This window comes from Sus scrofa, chromosome 11 (assembly GCF_054392235.1).
Source record: "Sus scrofa isolate SSC_HxYL_T2T_F1_AM1 chromosome 11, Sscrofa_HxYL_maternal_Yorkshire_Landrace_v2.0, whole genome shotgun sequence".
Classification (NCBI taxonomy): domain Eukaryota; kingdom Metazoa; phylum Chordata; class Mammalia; order Artiodactyla; family Suidae; genus Sus; species Sus scrofa.
Window position 1 is genome coordinate 84,166,041 of NC_139393.1, and position 19,689 is coordinate 84,185,729.

General features: G+C 51.3%; 1 protein-coding gene across 1 annotated transcript in view; it reads right to left on the bottom strand.

The window, feature by feature from the left end:
- The window catches only part of COL4A1 (collagen type IV alpha 1 chain), a 139,267-nt gene that overhangs the window by 70,148 nt on the left and 49,430 nt on the right, over positions 1 to 19,689 (bottom strand). The window contains exon 2 of the mRNA XM_021065910.2: positions 13,216 to 13,275. Within this exon, the coding sequence (XP_020921569.2) occupies positions 13,216 to 13,275 (60 nt within the window). The remainder of the gene's footprint in view (positions 1 to 13,215; positions 13,276 to 19,689) is intronic.

Genomic DNA, 19,689 nt, shown 5'->3' on the forward strand with positions numbered 1-19,689 from the left:
TCCTTACTAGATCTGTTTTGCAGAGGTTTTAAAGGTATGATTGATGAGACAGTTTCTTGCTTTTCTTTCTAAATTATTTAATGCCAACAGACTAAACTATGCTGTCTTTGGCTAGGAGCTAAGTTGCAGAAACGCACAAGCTGGCATTACAGTTTGGAAATTGGGAGGTATTAACACGCTCATAAAAAATAAATGACAGATTACAGAATTTAAAAATGTGTGGCATTTTCCCCTGTATATTGCATTTAATTTTTTAATCAAATACTTAAAAAATAAATAAATAAAAATAAAATAAATTTTTAAAAAATCAGTTTGAAGATAAACGACCCAGTGGGTGAATGGTTTAGAGACAGGCTGGGGTGGGGGTGGGGCGGGGGTTGAAGAGAAAAGCCAGGCCACACCCGCTGCCCACCCGCCCTCGGGCTCTGCCCTCTGGGATCTGGGGCATCAGCACCAGGACAGGGGCAGCTTCTCTTTGGCAAGAGGAGGCTGACCAGCCCGGTGTCCACATGTGGCCTTCCCTGCTTCAGAGAGAAAACTGTCAACTCTGTGAAGTCGCTGAGCTCCCACAGGAATTCCCAGCCAACAGGACCCCCAGGCACCCCTGCAAGAATCCATAGGTTTCCAAAGTCAGCGCTTCTCCAGGGGGAGAATCAGCAGCTTTTGTGAAGAAACGGGTAAGTCATCATCCATCAGCTGCCGGACGGCCCCCGTAAGGGACTCGCTGGACCTGGCATTTCAGAGTCACAAATGCGGTGGTGACAGGGCCCCACCCGAGGTCTGCGGCATATGGAAGCTCGCCCTGCCCGGCTGGTTCGCTAAAGCAGTCACCTGGCCCCCTGGGGCTCCGGGAGCTCCCTTCCAGGGTCGCCCCCTCCCCGAGGGATACAGGGAAGGAGGGGCCCAGCTAAGGACACGCCCTCCCTGAGGAGAGCAGCATCTCAGCCGCACCTGACCACCGCTGAGTAAAGGACCAGGATTTGCTTCTGAAACGAGGCCCCCTCCCTCTTCTAGAAGGTCACTAAATGACACCCCTGCAGAGGAGCCTGTATCGTGAGCGTGGAAGGGGCAGGTGTGTGTTCTTATCTGTCACCGAGGGAGGCAAAATCCTGTTTTAAGAAACAGAATTTTAAACCTCCTCCCGGAGCGGATGAACCTGCAGCATCACCCGAGGCGCAGGATGGGGAGCCGATGCTCACCCCGTTTCTCTCCGCCTCAGACCTCAGGTCCCTCCAGGAGGCGGGGGGCCTTGGAGGGAACAGGGCCCCCGACGACCGACAGCCCCCACGTGGGGAAACTCTTATTTTAAATTAAAGGCAGGGAGTTTGGGTTAAGACCAGAACTGCACGCAAGTAAGTGAGATTCGAAAGAAAGGGCAGGAACGGGTCCTCGCATTCGTCTCCTCAGTGTTACCGACCGACCGCCCCGTCTCGGCTCCGGGCTCGGGCGGCACGAAGACGGACCAGGAGGCCCTCGCCCCGGCCCCGCGCTGAGCCCGCGCCCCAGAGCCGCTCCTTCAGAAAGTCAGGGCCCTTTCCGGAAAGTGAGGCCGCACCCGCGCCCCCTCCCGGCCCCAAGGAAACTTCTGGAAACAAAACACAGAGACCTGAACGGGGGAGCGAGGGGGACACGCAGAGGCGCCGAGGGACACGCGGAGCCCGGCGCCAGCCACGGGCCCTGCGGGGCAGGCAGCCCGGGAGCTTTCCGAGCGGAAAAGGGGGAGAAAAAGCAGACGGCAAAGGGCAATCAAGAGACGTTCACTTCCGAGTCCGCAGGCTCCAAAAGGGATTGATGGGCGCGCGTTAGCCCAGCGCTGCCGACTCGCTCGCTCTCTCCCAATACATCCCCGAGGACGCATGTGCCGAGCAAGTGTCTGCCTGTAAAGTAGGAGCCCGTGGCCTGCCCTGCCTCCACCTCGGTCAGGGGAGCATCCTGACACTGACCGCAGACCAAGGCTCCTTTTGGTGAAACGACCTTTCACTCTAGCAAGGCCGGGTGTGGCAAAGCTCTAAAGAACCTTCTGGCATCCACAGGGAAGACCTGCCAGCAGAAATAGTAGCCATCTCTCACTTTCTCTCTCTCTTTTTTTTTTTTTTTTTTTTTTTGGCTGTGCCCGCAGAAGTTTCCAGGCCAGGGATCAAACCTGTGCCACAGCAGTGACCCGAGCCAGTGCAGTGACAACACCAGGTCCTTAACCCACTGGGCCACAAGGGAACTCCCAATAGCAGGCATTTCCATTCAGATGGTTCTAGAGTTCAGAGTTCACATCCTTCCTGTGGGAGGTTTTCAACTTTAAATTAAAATGCCTGGATTTTTTTTTTCCTTCATGTTAAGAAAGGAACCCCAATTTGTGTCTAACCCAACAGGGGGGAGAAGGGGAGGAGCCTAGGGAAAAAGTGCGTGTCTGTAGGGGGGGGGCAGTGTCCACTCGTGCAGGGGAGAGACAGAGAGGAAGAAAGCCGCAGAAAACCTATCCCGGAGGCGTGCCACGTGGCCCCACACCGAGAAGCAGGTGCACCCTTGCAGGTGAGCGGAGACAGCAAAGCCAGTCCGTCATGGGGAAGGAGCCGGATGTCTGGTGGCAGGAACACAAAGATCAGAACTGCTCCACGGAGAGGACAGGGCATCGGCGTGTGGCCCACACGGGGAAGCGTGACACCGGCCCAGGCCAAGCCTACAGGCGGCCTTGAGTCTTCAGAGCCCTGGGGGCGGTGGGTATTGCACCCCGAGACCTCGGCCCCCATCCCTGCCCCTCAGCGAAGATCAGCCATCCACTGCCTGTAAAAAACAGCACCGTTCTACCCCATGACCCCCAGACGTCCTTCAGAATGTTACAGTGAGCTTTTCTGGAAGTTCTCCCCCAGCCACAGATGACTTCCGTCCTGGCAGGCGAGGCGTTCGACGGGCGGGCAGGTCGGGGTCTCTCGCAAGAACTGCGCGTCCCCATCATCCAGAGGGAACGCGGCGCCCAGACAGCCAGGACGCCCCCAGGAGGCCTCCTGCAATGTGGGGTCACGGCCTCGCCGACGCACCCAGGCCTCAGCCTGTGTGGTCCAGCCTCCAACGAGGCTGTGCGGCCCTGCACCAAGTGCCTCTGTGTTTGCACTTGGACAGCAAAGCTCTGGCGCGGACTCCTCGTCGGGGAGGAGCAGAACCGGAGGCGCGCCGCCCGCGTCAGCCGTGGCGGGAGGCCTGCGGGGGCCGTGCCAGGAGCAAAGCTGGTGGATGGAGAACAACACGCCTCGCTCCCCAGCCTCCGGGCTGGCAGACCCGGCCGGGGAGCAAGGTCCCCCCACCCTCGCCCTCGACCCACTGCTCAGCTTCGAGTGACTCCCGAGGGCTTCCGGAAAGACCCATCCTGCTTTTGGCCAAACAGCCTCACCCTCTTGAAAATGGCCCTTTTTGTACGTGGGGTCTTGTAGGAAGAAGTGAGGAGTGGGCAGGGGGCACGGCTGTCCGTGGTCATTCCTCAAAGTGCCCTTTTCCAATATCAGGGCAAACAGGACAAGAAACAAGGAATCAAAATTTGAAGCCTAACTCATGTGTCCTGAGCGGGGGACCTGGGGTTCAGTTTGCCTTTCCCCGACCCGAGACTCCAGCTCAGCTCTGACTCCCTCGGGGCGCAGCGGAGGGTTCGGTCGGGGGCCATTGGTGGTGATGCTAGTTTACAGTTTTCCTCTGCCTGGGACTGTCCCACCCGTGAGGACAGGGGTCAGGTCCGTCTTGCCAACCACGCCTTAAGCCCATCCACGCTCAGCCACCACCAGGCAGAAAGTCAACGGGACCCTCAGAGTGGAGGAAGCGGATGGGTGTCATAAGCCGTTCGCTGCCTCCGCCGGGGACAGACTGCATATTCCTTTACCGATCCGGGGAAAACCCTTCCACAGTCAAGCCAGACACGACAGACCTCAGAGATCACCCAAGCCTAAAGCCACAGATTTCTTATCTAGAATCAGGGAACCAACCCCTGGCTGCTACCTGCCACGATGAGATGCCCATAAAAGTTCTTTGGACAAACTCTCAAGCTCCAACCAGACATGAAGGAGAGAATCTGCATGGCTCCCTCGTTACCCAGGGCATCTTCCAGCTCTTTGCAGGGTGGTCTACAAGCAGGAGGCCACCCCCGCCTCCCACTGATGACGGTGACCTTGAGAGGGGCTCTCAACCAGGAGGAATATCAGGGCAGCACTTCAGGGGTGAGCGGAGACTCGGCCCCTCAGGCGGATGCCCAAGGGAGAAGGTCGAGGGTCAGTTGGACCAGGGGCCTCATCAGCATCATGCTTTTCTAAAGCCACATGGCCACAGAGGCAGGCGAAGCCCCACGAGGATACGCTGTGCAGGTCAACCTCTCACACGGGGCCTCGCCCAAGGGAAGAAAAAGGCGCAGAGGACCGGCCTCCACAGCCATCTGGTCCCCTCGTTACTGACTCAGCCTTCCTCTGTTTAACTGCACATTGTGCTAAACCACTTCCTAAGGATGAGGTTCTGGCAATGCCATTTTGTGGAGGCCGCTGGCCAGCCCACCCCACAGAACCAGCCTGCGCCACCAGTGCCCTCCATCTGGAAGCATGTTCTGAAGGCTCGTGACATCCCCCCGACCCCCCGGAAGAAAACCCAACTGCATTTGTCAGGGTCGATGCTGAGCCTCTGATCCTGAATTAAAACACCAGCTTCATTTTGCGTCTTCCAAGAGAAAGCTAAAGCCCTGCCAACCGATGCTTTGTCAGGATCATATTTACAGTAAATAATCTTCTCCATTAATAGTCAAGACGAGCACGGCCAGGCCCCGGCTCGCTGACGACAGCGCCCGCTCACACGAGGGGTGCCGGGCTGTAAGTCACAGGACACCAGATTCCGGTCAAGACACCGGGCTTTCTACTACTCCTTCTAAACATGGAAACAGAATCAGTGCACTATTTTTAAAGTTGTGCTGGAGGGAATGTGTTCCAGATACAGTCACAAAGCCAAAAATGTAGATTTTTTTAACATTATCATTATCATTTTTTTAAGCATTATTAGCATGAGCTTAACAGGCCTCAGAAGCACAGGGCAAAGGGGCAGATTTCATGTCTGGGAGAGACACGGGGAGACGAGAGGGAGGCCAGGGCTCACTGCCCCCCACGGTACTGGGGCGGGGGGGGGGGACATTTCAGCAACATCCAAAGCACACAGAGACATCCACGGTGGGCCTTGCGTGAAGGATCAAATAAACCCACTTAGCATGGGTCTGTTTTTAATGGCTTCCCTATGGTATACTGTTGACACTTTACTCTTAGATTCAAGCATATTTTGAAAAACCCCTTTGTGTTCAAAGAACTATCAAAAAGACAAAAGTAGGTGAATGTGGGAACCCAAGTGAGTTCTCACGATGATCCTGCCAGAAGATGAGTCACGTGCAAGATGTGGAAATAGGAAATAGGAGACATCTGGAAAAAATCTTGGCATCGCGAGACACCAGAAAAAACACGGGAGGGGGGAAGAGCGTGCCTTCACCCCCACACCCAGCTCAGACCCGCGGTGGGCGCCACGGCCCCCAGGGATTACAGTGGACACTTGGGCTGGATTCCGTGCTACGGCAAAACTAAAGTGACATTTTTCTGAGGTCTCCCTTTAAAATACCTCGAACAAGGAAGGTTGCCGGAGGAGGAAAGGCGTTTGGACAATGCTTGTAATGACATGCGTGTCAGGAAAAGCGGTCGACGACAAAAACCTAGAGGTATTTGGGACAAGAGAGAGCATAAGGGAGAGTGGGTTCCCCTTAGGTTTTAAGAGATAATGAGTCTGGAAATGGATGATAAAAGTTATTACAGTGTGGACCAGAAACTGGATGAAGTTTCAGACAGACCTCCCAAGTGAATGCGTCTCGTTTTTCTCCACCAAAAAGCAGCCAAAAGCTACAAGCAAGCTCCTCGACGACGGTCCTGCGATTCTAAAACATCCCAACATCTTTCTACTTTAGGTGCCAGGAGAGCTTCTGTCTGGGTGGAACCAGCCTGCTCTGGTTTTGCTCAGCCAGTTGCAAAGTCTCAGCTGGGCAGCCCACGTCCACCTGGACCAGCCAGCAAGCCCTGTCCCCGGATTTATCCCAACCTCAAAGCTCGGCTACTGCCAACGTGACATGCACACACGTAGGACATTTTAAATGTCCCAAGTGCTTCTGGGCACCATAGCTTTCACAAGACCCTTTTAGCCACACAGGGAAATGGGAGGTCAAAGGTCATTTCCCTTTGTCTCAGGAGACCTGGGTCAGAACGACCTGATGGGCTCACTCAGCTGGCTAATGGTGGGCTCACTAGGTTCTCGTTCAGTACCGCATCCTTACAGGCGGTCCCAGATTTGAGAAATCGAAGGAGTCTGTGATAAGTGAGTCTGGAAAACCATCTGCGTTCAGCTGGATGCGCCTGAAGGTTCCGAAGCTTAGTAAAGGTCCTGAGATGTCCGGGAATGGGAATCTGACCCCAGCTCAGGTCCCTGACGTGGTGTCCTTGGAACGTGCTTCTGGGTTCCATCCCAGAGGGGACAGCCAAGGCCATCTTCAAGGTGGTCCGGGGAGCATCCTTGGGGAGAGGCTGAGCTGGATGCTCCTGCGCCTTGGGGATGCTCGAAAATAAAGGGTTCCATGGGTCCCAAAAATAGCACAAGTACAGCACAGGGAACTCTATCCAGTCTCTGCGGGTGGACCATGATGGAGGAGGGTATCAGAAAAAAAAAATATATATATATGTGTGTATACGTATGACTCGGTCACTATGCCGTACAGCAGAAATTATTAACACAACACTGTAAATCAACCATGCTCTAAAAAAATAACACAGGTAGTTTCAAATATACTACACAAATCTTAATTTTATTAAATAAACCTCCTAATATGTGACATCCAGTAAGCAGAGCTTTTTTCTGTTTCGACTTTATATACTGAACAGCTTAGAAGTAAGAAAATGACAATTCTTTTGAAACCTACTCGATTTTGAAAGCCTCAGTAATTCAGACTTGGTGTGGCGCCTTTCACAGAGGCAGCGCTTAGTAAATAAGTTGTTGTTATTATTAGTCATTCCTTATTTATTCATCCAAATCAGTTAATTTTCCAAAGTTTCAAGGAGTTGACACCAAATTATTCCCTTTCATTGACTTCAGAAAAAAAATGAAATCTCTAAGAAGAAACATGACACTTTTAACATTTGGAACAATGGGTAAATTTATGGGAAAGAAACATTCAATGTTCTAATAAAAAAATAACAGAAAGATAAACTTGTTCTTTAGGAATCCTTGAGGTCTCACACATCACTTCTACACAGATTCTAAGAACAATGTGAAAAGAGAAAAGCCAGTCGATACATAAAGTGCAACATATGATGCACTCTCTTTAATTTCCATGTGTAAATTAAAAGAGCCACGAAATAAACTTCTGTATACATTGAAGGCTACTGAATTCTCAAAAAATGGTAATAAAATATAGCCCCCGACTCAAAAAGGAATTTTACTTGAGATTTAATGGCGACTAAGAAGTCTCAATATTTACGATCTTGGAGGAGGTAAGAGTCTTTACGTTAAAAGGAAGGTGAGATCCCCGGCATTTTTGACGCTTATTGCAATACGGCCCCAAAACAGCCAGGACGTGAGACGGCAGGTGAAGCCTAAACTGCTCCCCAGGCACCGCAGGGACTCTGGCGACGGCGGCCCCCGTGGAAAATGTGCAACGGCGCACAGTCAGGCAGGCGGGAAAAGGCAGCCTCTCCTCCTGTGTTTAGACACGATTAGATTTACGGACTTCTCCGCACACGCGCGTCCCTCTTTCGCGTGACCTTGGGGAAAGGGCACTGAGAATACTTGGTTCCTACCCCTCAGAGTAACCCCTGAGAAAGCCCTGCTGGTCTGGCTGAGCCCCCAGAGCCGGGATGCTTCTGCCCTGGCCGGGACCGGCCGTGTGGAAGCAGAGGTTATGATCTAACATAAGATGTGGACAGACAGGCTTACCCAGGAGGCCTGACGTGGGAGGTCTATGGAAAGAGTCAACTACACCCAGGCGGTCAACGGCCAGGTGAGCCGCAGCCCAGGTTTCCGGGGCCATGAACGGCGTCACTGCAGGTTGGCCAGACTCCACCAGCCCTTTCAAGTCAGAAGAGGAACGTGTTTTGGACAAAAAGACAGTACTTCCATGTTCAAAGCTCTCTGCTTTGAACGCAGTCTGGGACCGCGCCATCTGATGAGCGGGTGCGAGCAGAGAGCTGTGATTTACAGATGGTCTAATTAGTAGACAGCAGGAGAACAGGCTCTCGCTCCACCCGGCGCGGGCCAGGCTCCGGGTACCCGCAGGTGCAGGTGCTCTGAGAAGGACGAGATACCCACGCGGTTCTCATCATTCCTTAGAAATACAACAGTCCGGACTGAGGCTTGGGAAAGACCCACTCAAGACTCACTTCCACTAGGGACTCTCAAACCTCTGCTTCGCTGGCATTTTTTCTTTTTCCCGTTTTTATTTATTTATTTACTTATTTATTTATCTTTTGTCTTTTCAGGGCAAATGGAGGTTCCCTGGCTAGGGGTAGTTGCCGGCCTACGCCACAGCTCACAGCAATGCCGGATCCTTAACCCACTAAGCAAGGCCAGAGATTGAACCCACAACCTCACGGTTCCTAGTCGGATTCATTTTGGCTGCGCCATGACAGGAACTCCTATACACATATAGTTTTTAAACCGCAAAGGCAATCATATTATACAGTGCCTTTGCAGCTTGCTTTTTCATCACTTTGCCAAAGATGAAAATCTTGGCGATTTCCCCAGATCATTATGTATCAATCAGTCTACCTTATTTTTGCAGGTGTAAAGAGTATTTCATTCCATGGATGTGCTGTAACTCATTGACGCTTAGCTTTTCTGTTAATTTACCTTCAGAGTTCGCTGGCATTTCTCACCTGCCCACAGGAGCTGTTTCCTCTGATCGGTGCAGTTCAAGCCAGCGCCTACCATCATGCAGACGTGTGACCAGTGCCCCGATCCTCTACCCCATCCCCAGGCGAGGCTGAAGAATGAGGGAGCACGTGCCACGCCCGAATCCTACCCCATCCAGGAGGCTGGCCCTTTATTTATGCTCTTGGGCCTCCAGGGTCACTGCCTTCTCAGAATAACACCTGTTTTCTCGGCTGGTCACTGCCTCTCTGCCTGTGACTTCTTTCCTGTGCAGCTCTCTCACCTCCCTAGGTAACTTGAAGCTTCCCTTTTTTTGGACACTGCAGGGTCCTAGACTCTGGAACAATCGCTTTACATATATATGGGCCCCTGTTGTCAAAATACTGGAAAGGCCTCTTGTGGGAAAAGTCTGAATGGTTCCTTCCCAAGCCTGTGGCAGAGTAACTCCTGGGAGTAACTTCCATTTCCTCCTACCGCAAATAGTTGCGAAAATCAGGTTATTGAGCAAAAGAAGAGCTTAACTTTTGGCTTTTTCTGAGTAGGCAAGCCTTCCACACCCCACTCAGCGTCAGCGGATCACATTCCCGCATCGCTGAGCGCTCCGGAGAGACACAAAACCACGTGCACAAACCCAAATGAGCTACCTAGAGAAAGCATCTGAAGATCCGCACGGCCGGCCAGGGCAGGGGGAACACCAACAGCTCAACAAAGACTGCCAGCCCGCAAACGCTCGTGACGCCAACGCGTGAACCCAGAACAAGATGCCTCGTGTTATACTGCTCGCTGTGGGTTATCAAACGACTGAGGACCTACGGCACTGACATTTACTCATGATGTGTGGAGACTATAAGACGTTCTAGCAATTAATCATATCTCCACGGAAGGGAGGCCCCCGCCAAAAGGGATTTGGCAATTTATCCCGGAGCTCTGCCAACTTCCACTGGCGAATTCTGAATAGCCAACACGCTAAAGTGTTTCTCAAGGGGACATGTCTCAGAAACAATGATTTCCAAATTTCTCAAGGCAGCTGACACTCTGTCCCAGTTGTGTAACTTGAACTCTCTGGGAGCTAGGTGGCTTCTACTATCCTATGTTTAAAAACAAGTCAAAATTCACTGAACCGTCAGATTTCGGAGAAGAGCAGAATAAAGCCTGTGAAAACTGGAAACACTGGTCAGTAGCTCAGAAGCAGGCCTGTGTCTGGAGCACTGGATGCTCGACCCTTCCTTTAGTTTAGCGTGTGCGCCTGAGGAGCATGGCTAGAGCTCGCCTGGGGATGGGGGGGCCGAGAGGAAAACCAATTTCTCCTGCTGACGTGCCAGCCAAGAATACATTTCTTTGTTATCTGACCTTGGGATGAGAGAAATGGAAGCAGATCTGAAGGGCCAGCTCCGTCAAAAGCTCTGGGAGTTTCCCATCGTTAAACTGATTGTTTCAACATCACGTCCAAGACAATGGGTGGAAGTTTAAAATTTCCTTTCAGCAGCAGGAAGGCGCTCTTCCCGCCTCATGCTATGTGAACCACGGGGCCTGAAATACTGCTGCTCCAAGGGAGGAAGGACGGAGCTCTGATTTCTGTGAAAAGGATGCAATACCAAATCATGCAGCTATTCCCCTGAATTTCAAGAGGCCTTCTGAATCCATGCGATAATTACAGCTTTTAAAACACGAACTCAGAAGGGTTGAAGCTGAAGCTTGCCCGTGTTATACTGTGAACAGTCTTCATTTTTAAATAACGTTCAAAACCCAAAGCGGGCCGTGGTGGAGATGGAGCGAGGTCAAGCCACGAAGGATCCCAGAGGCCCTGGGTCTCGGATGTTGGATCCACTTGCCAGGGAACCTTCCGGAGGCTTGGCGGTGGGAAGAACAGGACTCCACACCTGCCAGCCCAGGCCCAAGGGGAGTTCTTTCCAGCTTCAAGGCCAAGGTTGGCCGCAGTGGGAGGCGGGCCCAAGCCTTCCTCACGAGAAGGCGGCCCTGTCTAAGGGCTCATGTCTCAATACTCTGTCTCCTCCACCTTCCCGGCTCAGCCTCCCGTGGCCCAAAGCAGGGGGCAGGCCTACAGGGCGTGTTCCCGTGTCCTGAAAAGCGCAGGCCTGGCCTCAGCTGTGCACCGGCAGCCATAGCCAGGTTCCCTCAATGCTCGGATTTGAAAAGGGACTCTAAGACCCTTTCCTGGGGCGGGGGGAGCGGGGGGAGTGAGATGTGACCTGCCTTCTTTAAAGATGTGTCACCAGCTCTGAACTAACGTGGGCCAGGTCGCTGACGAGCTGTCACCAGGTCATGAAGGCAACCACAAACGTTCAGAGAACTACACACTCCAGGATAAATCCACCTTGTTAGAGACAGTGGGTAGATGGGGGGCGAACAGTAAATGAATCGGGCTGGAAGACACAGGGACAGGACAGGAGGTCTGAGGAGCACCAGAGCCATTGGGGAGCCACTGGGCCTTCGGCCTCGGAGGGAGTGGAAATCGAGAAAGTTGGTGGGGGAGCTCCGGTTGTGGCTCAGCAGTAGCGAACCACAAGGACGCGGGTTCGATCCCTGGCCTCACTCAGTGAGTTAGGGATCCGGCGTTGCTATGGTTGTGGTGTAGGCCTGTAGCGGCAGCTCCCATTCGACCCCTAGCCTGGGAACCTCCATATGCCATGGGTGCAGCCCTAAAAAGACAAAAAAAGAGAAAGAAAGTGGGTGGAACGGACTCGCTCTCTTTCCGAGCGAGAAACGCCCGCTCGGCCTGCCGGGCTCCAAACCTGACGCTTTAAGTTACAAGAAAAGCAAGCGGGGTTGACACAGGTCTTCGTGTCCCACGTGTGACGTCTGAAGAGCCCCGCTGCGTGGTTCGAACGCGTTCTTGGTTAGCGCGGCTGCGGATGTGTGTGATCAAGTTAGACAGACGCCCCCCAAGGAGTGCCTGCGGTGTGGGCACGTACTCGCCTCTGCTCCCGAGCATGCTCCCCGGAACTGGCTGCAACAGCTCCCCGAGGAGGGGCCTCACAGTGTGTGGAGACCACGCGGGTCGTGAAAGGCATGGAGATGCCTCCACCAACTTCACTTCCCCCACAGCCCTCCGGGTGAGGCTGGCGCCACCCACTGTCAGCCTTTTTTGTTTTGTTTTGTCTTTTTGTCTTTTCTGGGGCCGCACCCATGGCATATGGAGGTTCCCAGGCTAGGGGTCGAATCGGAGCTGCGGCCGCCAGCCTATACCACAGCCACAGCAACGCAGGATCCAGGCCACGTCTGCGGTCTACACCACAGCTCACGGCAACGCGGGATCCTTAACCCACTGAGCGAGGTCAGGGATCGAACCCGCAACCTCGTGGTTCCTAGTCGGATTCGTTAACCACTGCGCCACGACAGGAACTCCCTATTTTTTTCTTAAAGAATAACATTGGTGCTACAGCAAATGGCTGAAAAGAAGTGAGACATTTTTCCGTAAGGTGGAACTTGCTGAATTTCAAAGGTCTACTCCATCAGCCCCGGGCAGGCCAGGGCAGGAGAAGGAGTCACGCCCTGGTCCAGCCGAAGGACAGCTCCACCTCCCTCAAAGCGGGCGCTGGTCCACGGGGCCCCTGCCTCCCCGGAGGCGGCCGCCTGTCCCACTGCCTGGCCCCCGGCCACGCTGGCTCACATCCGTGCCCCGTTTCCACGGTGAGCCCCAGACAGCTGTAGGGTGCTGCACTGTCCCAGGTAAAACCCTCTCTCCAAACCCCTGAGAGCCACGGACCCAAGCTGCCTGCGAGAGCAAAGGACTTCCACCCAGGTCTGGGATGCTTGAGCGGCGGAGAAGAGAAGCACTTGCTAGCAAAACAGTTATAACTTTACATCTGGAAAACAATAAATATTTACTATTTCTGTAAATAAATCTGGATGAGCACGTCAGGAATTTCAAAACTGTTTAAAAATACTCATTTGAACAGAAAGCTCTCAAGTTCAGTAGAAACTTTTTCTTCTCTCAGAAAAAGGCAAAGTTTAGTTCTTAGGCACCCATTCCCAAGAATCCCATGGACTCAACAGATTTCCTGCTAAGACACTTGTTCCTTCTAGAGCCAAAAAAGGAGAAAAAAACCAATTCACTTTTTTTAATGTTAACTGCCACCAATAATTATTATCTTGGGGCAACAGCTGTTAAGAGTCCTCAAAACTATTGCTAAGCCTGGTTCTGCTTCATTTTATTGCTCTGGGGGAATTACTGAAATAGCAATGAGGCTTAAACGTGACTTGCGGACTCTTTGGTTGTGTTAGTGAGGTGTCTAGCCGCAATGATGGTGATTCAAGAGGACTTGTCGTCTGATGTGGGCTACTCACCTTCTGTCCCTTCACTCCGTGGCAGTCACATTTCCCGCACCCAGAGCCAGCACAACCGCCCTGGAAGTAAGAGAAAACATCGGTAAATAAATAGAAGAACACTTGCAAATTGAGTCAATAATTGAACGAAAATGATTTTGGCAACTTCATCTATTTATGGGAAAAGTCCTATGCTTTTATTAGGAGTGACCTCAAAACAGGCGCCATCTGGATTTGTCCTACCGGGCGGTCCCGTTCTTGCTCTGTGGCCCATCTCTCTTGCCCTAACAGACAAATCAGCAACGCTGGACTAGGACACGTCAAAACGTCACTCAGTCCAGAGAGGAAAGGCTGTCAGGGACCCTTTCAGAAACGGACTCTCCCGTCCTCAAAGTATAAGAGGATGCCACCCGTAGTCACGAGCCTGTGACGGTGTGACACTCAATTCAAGAGTTTCAGACCTGAGACCGCGGGAGACTGAGGGCTGGGGGGAGCAGAGTCCATGCTTTGTCCCTCACGTTCCCAGGCACCCAGACAGGTGCAAGACATTGTGCAGAAGGGAAACAAATGGAGAAGCCCAAACCTTAAAGAACTGATTTTTCAACTCAATTGAAGCATATGCATGATCAAAGGACATTCACCGACAAAATGTCTGTTCCTCGGAGTTCGTTTCCCACTTGGAGTCTAACATTCAAGTCCAAGAAAAAGATTCCAAGTATGTCACGCGGACTAGTGTTCAAACGCCCAAAGGGTGCGACAGCCAACCAGCCATCCTATCTAACGAGACACGGGTCACCATCCCCGTGTTACAGATGTGAAAACTGAATTGAGAGGTGTGACATAACACACCAGGACGAGGCTGAGATAAACTCAACTTCAACTTCTGTCATGGAAAACGGCCAACGCCTTCAAAGACAAGCATGTGGTGATGCTTAATACATCTGCAATATCCTTAGAAGGACCCACATGTGAAACCAAAATGGACTTCGATGTTGTGATCGATGAAAAGGGGTGTGATAGGAGTAATTTAGTTAAGGAGCCTTATCAGCAGCTCGATACTAAATCTGAGATAAAACGTACGTCTTAATTCTGCTTCAGATGACATCGTTTCTGGAAAATAAAACCACACTATAAACAGTATCGTGATCATGTGAAGTCTATTTTTTGACAATATACCCAAGTCTGAGCTCCACTGCCTTGGAGATCTTCTGCTTAAAACCACTCCATCTGGAGATACTTATTTTATAAAATGAAATCCGGACAAGTGCCTCCAAGACAGTAAGCTGTTCTTAATTTTGTACTTTGGAAACGGGGACAATTCACAACAGCCCAAACTCCAGAGATTACAGATCCATTTCTTTCCCTGACTCGCTTTTTAGGCAATTCTCAGTATGCACTCTTGTCACCTTTTAACATTTTAGATCAATCCATGTGCACAGAATGGATTTTTTTTTTTTTTTTTTTTTTTTTTTGCTTCAGTATCTGGGTTGGGGTGACCACTGAGACTCGTCCGAAACAATGACGCCAAAATCTTACACCTGTGCTCCAGCACTTCCTCCAAAACACGGGGCCACCAGGAGACACGCCGTCCTCCACGTCACCGCCTCTCTGACCCCGGGACGTGTGGGTTATATGCCTCTATGGTGAGGCTTCACCACGTTTCTCGTGGCCCTTTGCCTGCGTGCTCGCCCTGTACCCCGGGGCACTGGGCGAGCAGGACCGGAGCCTCGCGCTCAGCCTGCGTTTCACCTGCAAGCCTGTCTGTTGTAAAACCCGCAGGAGACATAAAGAACAGCGCTGACTGAACCATGACACCCCGTCCAGGGTTCCAGCCACCCCAGTTCTGGAGCGGCTAAAGTGCTCGCAGCCGGGCCTCTTGAAACTGTTGCCATGGGCCGTTCCATGGCTGTCGGGGGTGGAGTTCGTTTCATTAGCCTCAAATAATGACCCTAAAGGATGAGCCAAGACACTGCCGTGTCCGCTCACATGAAGTACATCACAGCACCGTGGGAAACGTCCCCGAGGGGACCATTCCAAGTCCCCAGACCAGCCTGGGAAGGGGGGCTGGGTCCCCGGAGCTGCCTGAAGCAGTGAGGTTGGGCCGCCAGGTCTGGAAAGCCCAACAGGTGAGGCAGGCCTGCGTGGCCAGGGCTCCAGGTGACCTCCCCCTGTGGCTGTCCTGTCCCCACAAGGCTCCTGCTTCCTGAGCCGGGTCCAGAACCCACGTCTGCTCTTCTTTTTCTTTAATGGCCGCACCTGGGGCATATGGAAGGTCCCAGGCCAAGAGTCGAATTGGACCTGCAGTTGTGACCTACAGCACAGCCACAGCAATGCCAGGTCCGAGCCATCTGCAACCATAGCTCATGGCAACACCAGATCCCTAACCCACTGAGCAAAGCTAGGGGTGGAACCTGCAACCTCATGGAGACGACGTCGGGTCCACAACCCGCTGAACCACGAGGGGACGCCACCTCTGCTCTTTAATCGCAGCTAAACTTCACTCCGACCGATTCCAGAAGGAAGACTCAATCCGGCTAAGCGAACCCTGACCCTGACCCACTTAGGAAATGTCCGCCCACCACCAGGCTTAGCTGGGGGTCCCAGCTGCAGTCCGGACGGCACATGGGCTTTTCTCACCACGGCTCAATCACGGCATCTTCAAAACCTCAGGACGCATGGGCATCTAATGACTGAAGCTGAAAAACTGCTGTTTCGTGATTCTGGGGTTTTTCTCTTCTGAACTATGGATAAAATCTCAGCAGCTTATCTTTATTCACTTTGAGGGCGGTTGTAAAAATGAATTTCCTGGAACGGTTCCCTTAAGCTATCAGTACAGGCCTTAATTGCAGGAGACCCCAGATAAGAGGTTACAGGGCCCCAATTGTGGAGGCTGAGGTCAAGCTCCTTCTCAAGCTTTTGCTCCAGAACCACACCCAGCCAGTGTGACTGACCAGCCGACACTTTTCCCCTGGACAACTTTTCAGGTTATGACAACTACGGGGGGAAATCTGAGATGAGAAAAAGGACGAAAGCCTTATTGTAGCCCCATGATAGAAATAAAGGACCCTCACCCTGCTCCACCAGCTCATATCAAGCAAAAAAAAAAAAAAAAAAAAATTTTTTAATCCCAGACAAAAGGCATTCATGCCTCTTTATCAGCTTTATTCTGGTGGGAAATTTTATTACCATTTATGGCCCTAAAACATTTTCAAAGAATTGATAATTCTAAGAATATCTAAATTATTGTTGACTTTTTAGGATAAAATGCATTTTGAAACCATGATTTTTGTTTTGTATTCTGGATGGCCTATAGCTTTTTATGTAAACGGCTCTGTTTAAAACACAAAACTAATTTTTAGAATAACAAACAAAAATCAGGAGAGGCATATTTACTTTGCTAAATAAAATCTGCTTTGAAATATCGCTATGCTGGCCCTGTACAACAGCTGTCGCAGAATGGCTCAGGCTGGCTACCGCCCTGGTGCCTAGAGACATCTTGGCCATGCATTCAAGGGTGCACAGCTAAAAAGGACACCAGTGACGCTGCAAGTGTCCCTTTCAATCGGGTGTAATGTCTGGTTTTGAAATAGCTCATTAATGAAAGCCTTGAGTAATGAATGAAAGTCTCAAGCCCCCATTATGAATTATTTCTCCAAAGGGCAAATAAACCGCATGAGTTACTCAGCCTCACAATTCCACTGATGACCTAACATGCTAAAGGCCATGTCACAAATTTCATGATTTCCTGAGGAATTACATTCTGCATCTGGACCTCTCGGTGAAATCAAAGGACAGAAGGCATCCCGCAGACTCCAGCAGCTTCCTCCTGGCTGCACGTCTGAGCGAGTCTGAGGGCTGCTCATTTTTCCCAAAGTGGGGAAGCTCTTGGGTTACCGTCAGAGAGCTCCCGCCCCATCTGTTTCAGATTCTAGAACAGGAAGAACTTGTACATTCTGTGGGAAGAACTCACATCTTTCCTCTCCCTGGAGTTCAAGGTCAAGTAAACCAGCCCAAAGGGCGCAGAGTGATGCCTGTGCTATCTTCCCAGGGGCACATGCTTGACCTAAGGATTCACAGCCAGTGGAGCTGGTCACCAAGACAGTGTCCACTTGGAAACGGGAAATGTGGCTGAAGATCCCAAGGCCAAAAACTTGGGGGTCTTGGTCCACCTTAGAGAAGGGTCACCCAGACCAGTGAGTGTCAGAGAACCCTAAACAGCGCTGGGGGGGAGGCAGCATCGTTCATAATGTATAACCATAGAAAAACGCCATGAAAACCAAGCAATCTTGACTGCCAATCATGTACCACAGGAGCATAATAAGCTCCCTCCAAGTGGAAGCTGATTTACAGAAAAATGTACATCGGTTCTCAGTGAAGCCTCTCTCTCTCTCTCTCTCTCTCTCTCTCTCTCTCTCTCTCTCTCTCTCTCACACACACACACACACACACACACACACACACACACACATCAACATCGGGGGTCAACTTTAATTACCCTCAAATAAGACGATGGAAAAAGAATGCAAAAGGCACAACAAAGTCCATCTTAAATCAAATACCCCTTATATTCTGCACGCATCTCTATACTTTTCATGATATAAAACAAAGCAAGTCGTTTGAATGTTCTTTCATGCCCCAATTAAGTTTCCAGAGCATCAACCCATCGGGATTAATGCAAGAAATGATGCTCAGTTCTAAACATTCCCAAAGATTCAGGATACACGGTACTAGTGCCCAAGAAGGAAGGGGAGAGATGGACGCATGAGTTTCACTTGAAATAAAGCCTGTTTCTGGGCTGTCTCCCGTCTCTGGACCAAGAGAACGCGCTTCTCAACATTAAAGTGAGTTCTAGGTGGGGATGCAGGAAGAGGGGCGGGCTCATTCTGTTTAGAGACTTTTTACTTAACCAAGGACGCCAACTGCTAGTTATTCTGCGTGTGTGTGTGAGAGAGAGAGAGAGACGGAGGGAGGGAGAGAGAAGGGGGAGGAATGCCTTATGCTGACTTGCTCACTGTGGCTCGGCTTCCACAGGAAGGCCTACTGGAAATAAGTCAAACGGAGTGAAGTCCTCAAGTTTCTGCTTTTCCTCCTGCTTCTGGTGGGAGAGAGGCCTTTCACATGTCCTCCCTTTAACGATTCTGTGTGTCTCCCATCCCACCAAATAGGGACATGTGGCCCTGGGCCAAGTCTAAACAGCTTATCTTTCAAATTCCTGTTCGCATTCTCTACGCTGTGCAAAATGTCCAAATAGTTTCGTGGTGATACTGCAATCCCGGTTTTCTTGCTGGTTGTAGCTCTTCCTCAGGGCTCTCGTGAATAATTACCTACGCCACTAAAAAAATACGTGGAGGCGCAGGAATGCATTTTCAGGCTAGTGGGGCAGAAAATGAAAGTGTGCAGAAACCAAAGGGGAGCTGCCGCCCTCACCCCCAGGGCGGGAGGGGCCGTCAAGCACAACGCCCCTTCCGGATCTCCGATCAGCAGCGTCTCTGAGGCTGAGCATCACCCCCCGCCTGGTCCCCAAATTCCATCCTGGCACCTGCCCCACCGGTATGCAGGCAGAGGTCCATCAAAAGCCGCGTCATGCATTATCATTCCTTACACCTTTTCACAACCACTGGCCCTTATCACATGCTACGGAAGCTGGATCTTTTCAATTCTGCTCATTTTAATCGTTACATTACCCCAAAAGTTAGTGTGGCGAATAAAAGCTATCTACCTCCCCCAAAAAAAAGCACCGCGACACCGCGACACTTTTTTGGAAATTAAAACATCATCTAGAAATATGTAGGGAATCTTAATATTTATGTCCCAACTCTCGTTTGTGATTTTAATGCGCATATGCTATTTTGGGGTAACTCTGGCTTTAAATGTTTGTTTACTGCCAAGAGCTTCTACAACACAGCTGTCTTTGCCCCCAAGTACCTCCTGCCCCCAGAGGACTGCTCCGAAAGAGAATCTTAAAACTTCTCCACCAGGAGGGCAAGGACGGAGGGGGAGTTTAGGGTTAGCAGACGCAAACGGCACACACAGGATGGAAAAACCGCAAAGTCCTCCTGCATCACAGAGGGAACTGTATCCAACAGCCTGTGATAAAGCCTAACAGGAAAGCAGATCTACGTATGTGTGTGACTGAGTCACGTTACTGTACAGTGGAGATGAACACAACTGTACTTCAAGAAATTTTTTTTTCATTCTGAAAAAACTGAAACTTCTCCAACAGGCGAGCATGCACTGCAGGACCCCACGGTATTAAGATCAAGAACGAGTGAAACCATCGATGGTGAAAGAGGAGTGCTGACGACCTTCCGCAGGGCTGCCCGGGAGGTTTCTGGGCGCTGACCCGTTCTCTGCTTGATCAGGGTGACTGGTAGCAGGTGTGAAAGTTCACGGAGCTGGGACCCCAGGATGTCTGCACTGTGTTGTGCTCCCTAACTTTTCTAAAAGGCATGCTCAAGAATGTTTCCTGCAGCCCTGCACACAGTAGCCTGAACT